Source organism: Heteronotia binoei, chromosome 1 (assembly GCF_032191835.1).
Source record: "Heteronotia binoei isolate CCM8104 ecotype False Entrance Well chromosome 1, APGP_CSIRO_Hbin_v1, whole genome shotgun sequence".
Lineage (NCBI taxonomy): Eukaryota > Metazoa > Chordata > Lepidosauria > Squamata > Gekkonidae > Heteronotia > Heteronotia binoei.
The window spans coordinates 8,214,349-8,228,729 of NC_083223.1; the positions used below are offsets into that span (position 1 = coordinate 8,214,349).

Below are 14,381 nucleotides of genomic sequence, written 5' to 3' on the forward strand. Positions count from 1 at the left end.
CCACAGAATGTGCAAAGGTGGAACTATTAGAGGAGAGCCAGTTTGGTGCAGTGGTGAAGCGTGCGGACTCTTATCTGGGAGAACCGGGTTTGATTCCCCACTCCTCCACTTGCACCTGCTGGGATGACCTTGGGTCAGCCAGAGCTTTCTCAGAGCTATTCTCTCAAGAGCTGTTTCGGTCAGAGCTCTCTCAGCCCCACCTACCTCATAGGGTATCATAGAGTTTTTACCCAAATGATAGAGCATCCCCTGCGCAACGTGCCTGGTGCGATGATGTCACTGCCAGGTGGCATCACGGCGTTGTGCATGATGGAGCTCTTCAGGGGTGGAATTCTAGCAGGAGCTCCTTTGCATATTAGGCCACACACCCCTGATGTAGCCAATCGGGTGGAATTCTAGCAGGAGTTCATTTGCATATTAGGCCACACACCCCTGATGTAGCCAGTCAGGCTGGAATTCTAGCAGGAGTTCATTTGCATATTAGGCCACACATCCTTGATGTAGCCAATCGGGTGGAATTCTAGCAGGAGCTTCTTTGCATTTTAGGCCACAGACTCCTGATGTACAAGGCTCTTTTTTGTAAGCTGTTGGAGGATTGGCTACATCAGGGGTATGCGGCCTAATATGCAAAGGAGCTCCTGCTAGAATTCCACCTCTGCCCACACCTGTATGTAATTTTGAGAGAATCTGTTTCAGTGAGTCTGCAGAAGTGTACACGTATGCGTACTCAGTCTTTCAGTTCTCGCTTATCCCCAGAATTGAACTTTTATTTGTCCTGAAGGTGCCAGTGGACTCCAACTTTGGGCTCGCATCTGGGGAAAGGACTTGGGGAGAGCTTTCGTTTTTTTCGTCGTGCTTCCGAAAGCCTCTCATTGTTGTTCTGATGCGGTATGCGCGTGCGTCTGTGCTTCAGGAGCCGTTCTTAAAAGCCGCTGCCTTCCTTCCAGATCCAGCCGTACGAGAAGATCAAGGCGAGAGGACTGCCGGAGAGCATCGCTTCGGTCCTAAACAAGCTCGTTGTCGTGAAACTCAACGGTGGTTTGGGCACCAGCATGGGCTGCAAGGGCCCCAAGAGCCTCATTGGGGTGCGGAATGAAAACACCTTCCTGGATCTCACCGTTCAGCAGATAGAGGTGAGTAACCTGCGCTGGTCCTCTTCTCTGCCCAGGGTGTTTCTAGAACTTGTACGTTATACAGAAACAGGACTTTTTTATGTAGCAGGAACTCCTTTGCATGTTAGGCCACACCCCCTGATGTAGCCAGTCCTCCAAGAGCTTATTTTGTTGTTGTTGTTCAGTCGCACAGTTGAGTCTGACTCTTTGTGACCCCACGGACCAAGTCATGCCAGGACCTCCTGTCTTCCCACCATCCTCCGAAGTCTGCTCAAATTCGTGTTAGTAACGCTGTCCAGCCATCTCCTTTTTTGCCGTCCCCTTCTTCTTTTGCCTTCTGTCTTTCCCAGTATCAAGGTCTTCTCCAGAGAGTGCTCCCTTCTCATTGGGTGGACAAAGTATTTGAGCTTCAGCTTCAGCATCTGACCTTCCAGGGAACAGTCAGGGTTGATTTCATGTTAGTCACATCAGTAACGCTGTCCAGCCATCTCTTTTGCCGCCCCCTTTCTTCTTTTGCCTTCCGTCTTTCCCAGCATCAGGGTCTTCTCTAGCGAGCGCTTCCCTTCTCATTTGGTAGCCAAAGTCTTTGAGCTTCAGCATCTGACCTTCCAGGGAACAGTCTGGGTTAATTTCCCTTAGGACTGACTGATTGGATCTTCTTGCAGTCCAAGGGACTCTCAAGAGCCTTCTCCAGCACCACAGCTCAAAAGCATCTATTCTTCTGCGCTCGGCCTTCCTTATGGTCCAGCTCTCACAGCCATATGTTACTACTGGGAATACCATCGCTTTGACTATACGAACTTTTGTTGGCTGATGTCTCTACTTTTTATTATACTGCCCAGGTTCACCATAGCCCTGTAAGCTCCAGGAGGATTGGCTACATCAGGAGGGTGTGGCTGATAGCAAAGGCATGCTTATATGCCGTATGCTGACGGTGGCTCAGTGGTAGAGCATCTGCTTGGTAAGCAGAAGGTCCCCAGGTTCAATCCCCGGCATCTCCAACTCAAAAGGGTCCAGGCAAATAGGCATGAAAAACCTCAACTTGAGATCCTGGAGAGCCATGAATGGGGCTGTGCTCAGTGGTAGAGCATCTGCTTGGTAAGCAGAAGGTCCCAGGTTCAATTCTCGGCATCTCCAACTCAAAAGGGTCCAGGCAAATAGGCATGAAAAACCTCAACTTGAGATCCTGGAGAGCCATGAATGGGGCTGTGGCTCAGTGGTAGAGCATCTGCTTGGTCAGCAGAAGGTCCCAGGTTCAATCCCCGGCATCTCCCAACTAAAAAGGGTCCAGGCAAATAGGTGTGAAAAACCTCAGCTGGAGACCCTGGAGAGCCACTGCCAGTCTGAGTAGACAATACTGACTTTGATGGACCCAAGAAGGTCTGATTCAGTATAAGGCAGCTTCATATGTCCATATGCTACAAAAAAAGCCCTGTGCAGAAATATTAAAATGCCGGTGGAGCAGTGCCTTCTTCTGATGGAGTGTGCTTTTGTGCAGATCAGATTCAATTCGTGCACCCAGCGCTTTGTAGCTCATCAATGGCTGAAGTATTGATGTTTATGTGTTTACTACATTTATACCCACTTTACCCTACAGTGGGGACCCAAAGTGGATCACAACATTCTCCCTTTTTAATCCTGCGAAGTTGGTTCCGGGCGCGAATGTTTGATTGGCCCAAGGTCACCCAGCAAACGTCTATGTCACGAGTCGTAATTCGAACCTGGGGGTGCCCAAAGAATGGGATTCCATTCAGTTCGTGCACCCACCGATCCGTGCATCCACTCAAAGGCACGAGGAGTAGACAAGTCTGGGACCACAAGAAGGAAATAAATCGATTGAACTTCATGTGTCGGATCCTGTGAACTTCCTTGAAGTTGGATCGTCCCCTTCTCACGGCCCTTATTGGGGGTTGCCAGTCCTTGGGTCCAAACGGGGACTCCCCCGGTTTTTGGGTCTTCTCCCCGCTGCTGGCCAGATGGCCAACACGAGAAACCCTGCCCCCAAACAGTGATGTCACTGTGCGACACCCCCCGATGCAGTGACATCACCCAGAAGTGACATCATCACCGTGGGAGCCATTTCAGAGTGAGTGACACTCTGGTTTGAAGGCAACGTTCTGTGGTTTGAAGCTGGTTTTTACCAGGCCTCAGATTCAGCAAGAGCTCACAGGAGCACACCTTTCTGGCGCTTCCCCCACTTCTTCCCCACCTTCCTTGTTCATTGAACAGTAGATGCAGCTGCATAACAGCTGGATTATGAGAGCTGGATTATGAGAGCGGGCAGCCAGCCAGCCACCAGGGGCTTTGCTATGCCCCCAGCAGCCCTCATTAATCCCTGCTACCCTTTCTCCACTTATGATGTGATTTTGGGCGGCAGGTGGCTTGCTGGCCTTTTGACTGGGGGGGGTGGTGGCCCAGGAGAGCCCCAGGTGAGCGAGGCCTGCTTGAGCTGGCTGGATCTCTAACCAGCCCAAGCAGGCCTCGCTTGCCCGGGGCTCTCCCTTCTTGCATCAGGTTGCTTTTGGCTGAGGGGGGGGGGCGGCATATGCTAATGAGCTGTGCTAATGCGCTCCACCACCTATTTTTGTGCAAAACGACTCCTCAAAAGGTTTTGCTCAAAAATTCTAATAATAATGTAGGGGGAATTTGGTATGTCCCCTTGAAGAGGCTACTGGCACCCAGTGCTGAGCAAAGGATATTTAAATAGCTGTGACTGATGTGTCTTTTGTTTATCACTCTTCTTCCATTGTGTGTGTGTTCCTAGCCCAAGGTCACTCAGTAAATTTCATAGCAGAGCGGGGCATTGAATTCCAGTTTTCCTGTTTTGCAGGCCTACCCTTGAACGCTTATGCCATTCCGGTTCTCAACGGAGCATAAGCTGTCTTTTATTGGTGCATACTGCTGTATTAAGCAGAACAACATTATGAATTAATATTTACCTAGTATATTAATACGTTAAGTGTTTATCTTGCATTCAGCTATCTTTGGTTGAAGAGTAAGAACATAAGAACATAAGAGAAGCCACGTTAGATCAGGCCAATGGCCCATCCAGTCCAACACTGTGTCACATAAGAGAAGCCCTGTTGGATCAGGCCAATGGCCCATTCAGTCCAACACTCTGTGTCACATAAGAACATAAGAGAAGCCATGTTGGATCAGGCCAATGGCCCATTCAGTCCAACACTCTGTGTGTCACATAAGAACATAAGAGAAGCCATGTTGGATCAGGCCAATGGCCCATTCAGTCCAACACTCTGTGTCACATAAGACCATAAGAGAAGCCATGTTGGATCAGGCCAATGGCCCATTCAGTCCAACACTCTGTGTCACATAAGAACATAAGAGAAGCCATGTTGGATCAGGCCAATGGCCCATTCAGTCCAACACTCTGTGTCACAGAAGAACATAAGAGAAGCCATGTTGGATCAGGCCAATGGCCCATTCAGTCCAACACTCTGTGTCACATAGGAACATAAGAGAAGCCATGTTGGATCAGGCCAATGGCCCATTCAGTCCAACACTCTGTGTCACATAAGAACATAAGAGAAGCCATGTTGGATCAGGCCAATGGCCCATTCAGTCCAACACTCTGTGTCACATAAGAACATAAGAGAAGCCATGTTGGATCAGGCCAATGGCCCATTCAGTCCAACACTCTGTGTCACATAAGAACATAAGAGAAGCCATGTTGGATCAGGCTGATGGCTCATCCAGTCCAACATTCTGTGTCACACAGTGGCCAAAAAAATTATACACACACACACACACACACTGTGGCTAATAGCCACTGATGGACCTCTGCTCCATATTTTTATCTAAACCCCTCTTGAAGGTGGCCATACTTGTGGCCGCCACCACCTCCTGTGGCAGTGAATTCCACATGTTAATCACCCTTTGGGTGAAGAAGTACTTCCTCTTATCCGTTTTAACCTTTCTGCTCAGCAATTTCATGGAATGCCCACGAGTTCTTGTATTGTGAGAAAGGGAGAAAAGTATTTCTTTCTCTACTTTCTCCATCCCATGCATTATCTTGTAAACCTCTATCATGTCACCCCGCAGTCGACGTTTCTCCAAGCTAAAGAGTCCCAAGCGTTTCAACCTTTCTTCATAGGGAAAGTGTTCCAGCCCTTTAATCATTCCAGTTGCCCTTTTCTGGACTTTCTCCAATGCTATAATATCCTTTTTGAGGTGCAGCGACCAGAACTGCACACAGTACTCCAAATGAGACCGCACCATCGAGTGCTAAAGAACATAGCAGAAACCAATAAACGTGTTAGTTTTGGTATTTCTTGTTCCCATGAATTTATGTGTTCCCTGTTTTGACATTTCAGCCAACGTGGTATAGGGTTTAGACTAGGATTCAGGAGGGACCCGGGTTCGAATTTGCTGGGTGACCTTGGGCCAGTCAAACACCCTCACCCGAACCAATTTCATAGGATTAAAAAGGGGAGAATGTTGTGATCCACTTTGGGTCCCCACTGTAGGGAAAAGTAGGTATAAATATAGTAAATACATAAACATCAATACTTGAGCCATTGATGATCTACAAAGAAGAAGGTGATGAATATATATTGGATTTATATCCCACCCTATACTCTGAATCTCAGAGTGGCCTACAATTTCCTTTCCCTTCCTCCCCCACAACAGACATCCTGTGAGGTAGGTGGGGCTGAGAGAGCTCTGAGAGAAACTGTCCTTTCAAGGACAACTCCTGTGAAAGCTATGGCTGACCCAAGGCCACTCCAGCAGGTGCAAGTGGAGGAGTGGGGAATCAAACCCGGTTCTCCCAGATAAGAGTCTGCGCACTTAAGATTGAAGCATTTTGGATGCTAATGCCGAAAATGATTAAGCAGTCTCTTCCCATAACAATTAAAATAGACACAGACTAACAAAATGGGATAGTTCCATTGAATTCATATTATAGACATATTTATTACAGTTCATTACTCTGCCTAATGTATGTGTGTGCTCTTTTTATGGTTTGGTGGTTTGCTTTGATATTGATAACTGCATGGTGGTTTTTATTATTGGACTGTACTTTTGCATTATAAGGTGCAGCAAGTAGGACTCTGAAGGGGCAGAATATTTTCTAGATTAATAAAATAATTATTGTTTCTTTCTTTGACGTCAGTTCAGTGATGTTGAAACTGTTGGTGCTCATGCGCTGATATTGTGAAAAGTACATTGCTGGAAAAAGAGGTTTCAACACCCTAAATTGTAATTCAAGCCCTATTATGTCGCATTTCATGGTCTTTTGCAAAATATTCCATTTGTCATACTTTAACAGGCAAGAACACTTTTTCCCCTCCCTCCTTCCAAAGAACTATTTCAGACTGACTCATGCATGAGACACATTCTCGGTTTTGATTGGAGAAAGATGTAAATTGCAGCTGCCAGTTTGAATGGGGAGTGCCCTTTTGTCTGCCCTTCAGTGAATTAGAGACATTATTGCTTAAAAGGTCTATCAGTACAGATAGCACCATTCCACTCTCTCCCTCCCCGCACCCAGTGTAGTAATCTGATGTTTAAGTTGAGAACAGCAGATGGTTTACTTCATACTCAGAGATTTGAAATCATGTACAAATAAGTACATTTTGCAATTGATGGTATGAAAAGATTCCTTCCTTCCTTCCTTCCTTCCTTCCTTCCTTCCTTCCTTCCTTCCTTCCTTCCTTCCTTCCTTCCTTCCTTCCTTCCTTCCTTCCTTCCTTCCTTCCTTCCTTCCTTCCTTCCTTCCTTCCTTCCTTCCTTCCTTCCTTCCTTCCTTCCTCCCTCCCTCCCTCCCTCCCTCTTATTTTTGAAATAATCTTTATTTTTAACATACACCAAACCAGTATGACAATACATTAAAACAAAGACAAATATACATTTGCTACAGAGAAGATGCCGATAAGGAATGACATGTATTAGAAAAATAGCAGGTCCCGATAATAAGCCTTATTAGGAATCACATTTTGCTGAGTCAAATATGTCAGGGTGGGCCAACGGTAGCTCTCCAGATGTTTTTTGCCTACAACTCCCATCAGCCCCAACCATTGGCCATGCTGGCTGGGGCTGATGGGAGTTGTAGGCAAAAAAAACATCCGGAGAGCTACCATCGGCCACCTCTGAAATATGATACTACCGGAAACTGAAATATGATACTACCGGAAACTACCGAAAAGGGGAGGGATGGTGGCTCAGTGGTAGAGCATCTGCTTGGGAAGCAGAAGGTCCCAGGTTCAATCCCCGGCATCTCCAAAAAAGGGTCCAGGCAAATAGGTGTGAAAAACCTCAGCTTGAGACCCTGGAGAGCCGCTGCCAGTCTGAGTAGACAATACTGACTTTGATGGACCGAGGGTCTGATTCAGTATAAGGCAGCTTCATATGTCCATATACTGCTGTAAATTTTTCTTGGTAATTTTGTAAGTTAGGCATGAGATGACAACTAGTAATTTTGCAGTGAACAAAACATTCCCACACCTTAGCTTTTCAGGATGACAAAGGTGGTGAGCGTTTGTCTCCCCATTTAGAAGCAATTACAATCCTAGCAATGGCTAGCAGAGTTGTAATCAAAATATTTTTGACCAGTGTTCCCTCTAAGCTGTGGAGTCTTGTGAGCAAAGATTCTACTTTGTGATCTACTGGCATTAAAGTTGGGAGCTCCTGGCATTAAGGTTGTGAGCTGCTGCTTAAATGATTGTGCTCTGGGGTCATCGTTCCTGAGCTAAGACAAAAACGTGTGAGCTGGAGGCTAAAAATCTGTGCGCTAGCTCACACTGACTCAGCTTCGAGGGAACACTGTTTCTGACATATATATATTTGGACCCCAAATGACACTTTCACCATTCTTATTGCAAAACGTGTACTTATGTAAATGTTTTCTCCTCAGTGGATCCCTAGAGGTTTTGTGAACTAGTTGTGCAATAAGAGTTTTTTTTTAAAAATTCAATGAAACCTCCTTGTACTCAATCAAAGGTCATTCACGGGTATGAATAGTCTTACGTTATCTTCTGTTGCCAGCATCTGATCTGTGCAAAAATACATTCTGTGATAACAGTGTGGCAAATATCAAGCTTCTTTGATTCATGGAACTATCAGGAAGGTCTCTCCCTGTGATATATATATATAAGGTCACAGGGAGAGACCTTCCTGATTGTTCCATGAATCAAAGAAGCTTGCTTGGTGAGTACATGAGGCAGGGCCTTTTTGGTGGCAGCCCCACGGTTCTGGAACAACCTTCCCCAGGAGATGCACCTGGCCTTTCCATCTTTAGGAGACGCAGCTGAAGGCTTTTTTAAAGGCTTGCATTTGATTAAAGCAGTACTAAATTGTGATTTAAAATTTTGGTTTCATGTATTTTTATGTACTATTTTTTTTGTGTGTGTGTATTTTAGGGTTGCCAGCTCCAGCTTGGGAAATTCCTGGAGGTTTAGGGAGTGAAGTTGGAGGAGGGCAGGGTTTGGCACGAGGAGGGGCTCCAGCAGGGTATAATGGCAGAGAGTCCACCTTCCAAAGCGGCCATTTCCTCCAGGGGAATTGTTCTTTATTGCCTGGAGATCAATTGTAATCACAGCCAATCTCCAGCCACTACCTGGAGATTGGCAACCTTATTTATACTGAGCTTGAGCACTATAAGTACCAGGGATGGAATTCTAGCAGGAGCTTCTTTGCATATTAGGCCACACACCCCTGATGTAGCCAATCCTCCAAGAGCTTACAAGGCTCTTTTTTGTAAGCTCTTGGAGGATTGGCTACAACAAGGGGGTGTGGCCTAATATGCAAAGAAGCTTCTGCTAGAATTCCACCCCGATAAGGGAAAAAGGTGGCTGATAAACGTTTTTCAATAAATTTGATAAATACATGAATATATTCTTTAAAAATCCATGAATTCTAACCTGAATGTCTCCTCTCTCCCATCCAGCATCTAAATAAAAGCTACAATACAGATGTTCCTCTGGTACTAATGAATTCATTCAACACGGACGAAGACACGAAGAAGATCTTGCAGAAGTACAGCCACAGTCGTGTGAAAATCTATACTTTCAATCAAAGCAGGTATTGAAGGCCGTTTGCTAGCTGTCTGGCTGAGTGCTCTCAAGGTTGTACCCACCACACTAGCTGGTAGTGGAGCCTTCCGTTAGTGTCTTGAGCAGAGGTGGCCAAACTTACGTGACATAAGAGACACATTGAATAAACGTCAGATGTCTGAGAGCTGCAAGACATGAATGTCAGGTGTTTGAGAGCCGCAAGACAGGAAGGAAGGAAGGGAGGGAAGGAAGGAAGTACTTCTTTCTCTACCTTCTCTCCCATGCATAGAGGTTTACAAGATTATGCACGGGATAGAGAAGGTAGAAAGTACTTTTCTCCCTTTCTCCCAGTACGAAAACTCGTGGGCATTCAATGAAATTGCTGAGCAGTCGGGTTAGAACGGATAAAAGGAAGTACTTCTTCATCCAAAGGGTGATTAATAAGTGGAATTCACTGCCACAGGAGGTGGCGGCGGCTACAAGCATAGCCAGCTTCAAGAGGGGATTGGATAAGCGTATGGAGCAGAGATCCATCAGTGGCTATTAGGCACAGCTTATCATTGGAACTCTCTGTCTGGGGAAGTGATGCTCTGTGTTCTGGGTGCTTGGGACAGCACAGTGGGAGGGCTTCTAATGTCCTGGCCCCACTGGTGGACCTCCTGATGGCACCTGGGTTTTTTTGGCCACTGTGTGACACAGAGTGTTGGACTGGATGGGCCATTGGGCCTGATCCAACGTGGCTCCTCTTATGTTCTTATGTGACACAGAGTGTTGGACTGGAGGGGCCATTGGCCTGATCCAACATGGCTTCTCTTATGGTCCTATGCGACACAGAGTGTTGGACTGAATGGGCCACTGGCATTATCCAACCTGGCTTCTCTTATGGTCCTATGTGACACAGAGTGTTGGACTGGATGGGCCATTGGCCTGATCCAACACGACTTCTCTTATGTTCTTATGTGACACAGAGTGTTGGACTCGATGGGCCATTGGCCTGATCCAACATGACTTCTCTTATGTTCGGAAGGAAGGAAGGTAGATGAGGGAGGTGGAAAGAGAGCAACTTTAACATTAAATGCATTCTCCAAGCTGCCAGCTGAAGTGATTTAAACAGAGAAATGCCTTCTCCAAGCTGGCCAACAGGGCACTGGGGGCTTTGAGAGCCACACAATGTGTGTGAAAGAGCCAAAGGTGGCTCTCGAGCCACAGTTTGGCCACCCTGGTCTTCTCCCCACCCCCACCCCCTAGCAGAAAAATCCTTTTGCTGATGAAGAGATCCTGCGTTAGCAGAGTGGCGTTGCTGAATATGAGCCATTCTTAGGTTGCTAATGCGTAAAGTATTTTTGATGCGCATGCAAGCAGTACTTAGGCGGACTCTAATTGGAGAACTGGGTTTGATTCCCGCTTCTCCACATGCAGCCAGCTGGGTGACCCTGGGACAGTCACAGTTCTCTCAGAGCTGTTCTCGAAAGAGCAGTTCTTTTCCCCCCACACACACTTAAATGTTATTAAAAGCATTATTATACATGATGCAAGACAGCTTGTTATGAATATTACAGCGCAGAACCGAAACCATAAAGACTAAACGGATAATTCAGTTACATTTCTGCAGGGGTGGAATTCTAGCAGGAGTACTTTTGCATATTAGGCCACACCCCCTGATATAGCCAATCCTTCAAGAGCTTACAAAAATGAAGTCTCGTAAGCTCTTGAAGGATTTGCCACATAAGGGGTGTATGGCCTAATATGCAAAGGAGCTCCTGTTAGAATTCCACCTCTGCATTTCTGAAAGAAGAAGAATTGCAGATTTTATACCCTTCTCCCTGAATCAGAGACTCAGAGCGGCTTACAATTTCCTATGTCTTCTCCCCCAACAACAGACACTCTGTGAGGTGGGTGGGGCTGAGAGGGCTCTCACAGCAGCTGCCCTTTCAAGGACAGAGTCTCAGGGGGGCTCACAATCTCCTTTACCTTCCTCCCTCACAACAAACACCCTGTGAGGTAGGTGGGGCTGAGAGAGCTCTCCCAGAAGCTGCCCTTTCAAGGACAACTCCTGCAGAGAGCTATGGCTGACCCAAGGCCATTCCAGCAGATGCAAGTGGAGGAGTTGGGGAATCAAACCTGGTTCTCCCAGATAAGAGTATGCGCACTTAACCACGACACCAAGCTTTAAACTCCAGGTTATTGATTTGTTTTACATTACGTAACTTAGTTTTATTACCATCATAGATCAAGAGTAACGTAATCAACAGCCAGCAACGCATAAAAGGGAATTATGCATATGCGGGGGAGGGAGGGGGGAGAAATCGTAACTTTATTATAAACTCAATTCCATGTTACATTCATAGTTAAGAACATAAGAACATAAGAGAAGCCATGTTGGATCAGGCCAACGGCCCATCAAGTCCAACACTCTGTGTCACACAGTGGCAAAAAATGTTATATACACACATACACTGTGGCTAATAGCCACTGATGGACCTCTGCTCCATATTTTTATCTAAACTCCTCTTGAAGGTGGCTATACTTGTGGCCGCCACCACCTCCTGTGGCAGTGAATTCCACATGTTAATCACCCTTTGGGTGAAGAAGTACTTCCTTTTATCCGTTTTAACCTGTCTGCTCAGCAATTTCATCGAATGCCCACGAGTTCTTGTATTGTGAGAAAGGGAGAAAAGTACTTCTTTCTCTACTTTCTCCATTCCATGCATTATCTTGTAAACCTCTATCATGTCACCCCGCAGTCGACGTTTCTCCAAGCTAAAGAGTCCCAAGCGTTTCAACCTTTCTTCATAGGGAAAGTGCTCCAGCCCTTTAATCATTCTAGTTGCCCTTCTCTGCACCTTCTCTAAAGCTATAATATCCTTTTTGAGGTGCGGCGACCAGAACTGCACACAGTACTCCAAATGAGACCGCACCATCGATTTATACAGGGGCATTATGATACTGGCTGATTTGTTTTCAATTCCCTTCCTAATAATTCCCAGCATGGCGTTGGCCTTTTTTATTGCAAACGCACACTGTCTTGACACTTTCAGTGAGTTATCTATCATGACCCCAAGATCTCTCTCTTGGTCAGTCTCTGCCAGTTAATTTTTAAAAAAGGTTTTGCTAGGTGCTTCCTTATTAGATAAGGTGAAGCGCAAAATGTGGTTTCTGTAGAGTGATCTAAAGAGAAGGGGCATATGGAACTTTTGTCGGATCTGCCTGGGAAGCTGGATAGAATTGGAGGTGATGTATAAGGAACTTATGAAATGAACAATAGAACAGCACATGTTTTACTGTTTCAACTGCATTTGATCGGCAAGGACAAACACGTTGAGAATAGGGGATGCAGCAGTATCTCACTACCAGAAGAGCTGGTTAGGTTTAGATAGGGTTGCCAGCAATATTCCCTCTAAGCTGCAGAGTCTTCTGAGCAAAAATTCTACTTTGTGAGCTCCTGGCATTACAATGGCGAGCTGCAGCATAACTTAGTTTGCTCCAGAGCCATTTTTCCTGAGCGGAGCCAAAAATGTGTGAGCTGGAGGCTAAAAAAATGTGTGGTGGCTCACACTAACTCAGGGATCACTGGTTGCCACCCTCCAGGTGGGGCCTGGAGACCTCCCAAAATTACAGCTTGGTGTGGTGGTTAAGTTTGGTGTAGTGGTTAAGTGTGTGGACTCTTTTCTGGGAGAACCGGGGTTGATTCTCCACCCCTCCACTTGCAGCTGCGGGAATGGCCTTGGGTCAGCCATAGCTCTCTTCTCTGGAAGAACCGGGTTTGATTCCCCCCTTCTCCACTTGCACCTGCTGGAATGGCCTTAGGTCAGCCGCAGCTCTGGCAGAGGTTGTCCTTGAAAGGGCAGCCAGTGAGAGTCCTCTCAGCCCCAGCCACCTCAGAGGGAGTCTGTGGTGGGGGAGGAAGGTAAAGGAGATTGTGAGCCGCTCTGAGACTCTGAGATTTGGAGTGGAGGGCAGGATATACACCAATTTGGTGTAGTGGTTAAGTGTGTGGACTCTTATCTGGGAGAACCGGGTTTGATTCCCCACTTCTCCACTTGCACCTGCTGGAATGGCCTTGGGTCAGCCATAGCTTTCGCAGGGTGTTTTCCTTGAAAGGGCAGCCGCTGTGAGAGCCCTCTCAGCCTCACCCACGTCACAGGATGTCTGTTGTGGGGGAGGAAGGGAAAGGAGATTGTGAGCCGCTCTGAGACTCTTCGGAGTGGAGGGCGGGATATAAATCCAATATCATCATCTTCATCATCTTCTTCTTCTGCATACTATAGAGATCAGTTCCCATGGAGAACACAGCTGCTTTGGAGGTGTGTGTGTGTACTCTGTGTCCTTATACTGTTCTGAGGTCTGCCCTCTCCCAAAACACTGCCTTGCTTAGGCTCCACTCCCAAATACCCAGGAATTTCCCAATCTGGAGCTGGCAATCCTGTTTACTTAGACTATTTTGCGTTACCCGTCTGCGTTTCCAGACATCCAAGGAACAGAATGCACTTAAAATCCTTTCAGGCCTTAAATATACCCCCTCCCCCCTCCGAAATGTACATCAGGACTTCCCTGTATTTCAAATGTTATCCTTTAACTGTAAAGATTTGATTAGCTGTGCAGATTTTAAAATGTATATCTCTTTTGCAGGTATCCGCGAATTAATAAAGAGTCTTTGCTACCGGTAGCAAAAGACGTGTCTTATTCAGGCGAGAACACGGAGGCTTGGTACCCCCCAGGCCACGGGGACATCTATGCAAGCTTCTACAATTCTGGATTGCTGGATAAATTTATCAGCGAAGGGAAGGAGTACATTTTTGTGTCTAACATCGACAACCTCGGTGCCACCGTGGACCTCTACATTCTGAATCACCTCATGAACCCACCGAACGGGAAACGGTGTGAATTTGTTATGGAAGTCACAAACAAAACTAGGGCAGATGTTAAGGTAAGTAGAAACATTTACCTGAACAAACTCTCCCCTCCCTTCTCCGAGTAGGATCTGTAGACCGGGGGGGGGGGAGGGGGGCAAATTGTGGCTCCTTCACACATATTGTGTGGCTCTTGAAGCCCCCGCTGCCCAGTCAGCCAACTTAAGGATATAAGAACATAAGAGAAGCCATGTTGGATCAGGCCAGTGGCCCATCCAGTCCAACACTCTGTGTCACATAAGAACATAAGAGAAGCCATGTTGGATCAGGTCAATGGCCCATCCAGTCCAGCACTCTGTGTCACATAAGAACATAAGAGAAGCCATGTTGGATCAGGTCAATGGCCCATC

The 14,381-nt window shown here is 46.5% G+C and overlaps 1 protein-coding gene across 2 annotated transcripts in view; it reads left to right on the forward strand.

Annotated features, from left to right (window-relative positions):
- UGP2 (UDP-glucose pyrophosphorylase 2) overlaps positions 1–14,381 on the forward strand; it is a 58,510-nt gene that overhangs the window by 33,135 nt on the left and 10,994 nt on the right. For both annotated transcript variants that reach the window (XM_060230628.1, XM_060230620.1), the window contains exons 4-6: positions 948–1,133; positions 9,016–9,149; positions 13,751–14,048. In XM_060230628.1, coding sequence (XP_060086611.1) covers positions 948–1,133; positions 9,016–9,149; positions 13,751–14,048 — 618 coding nt within the window. The remainder of the gene's footprint in view (positions 1–947; positions 1,134–9,015; positions 9,150–13,750; positions 14,049–14,381) is intronic.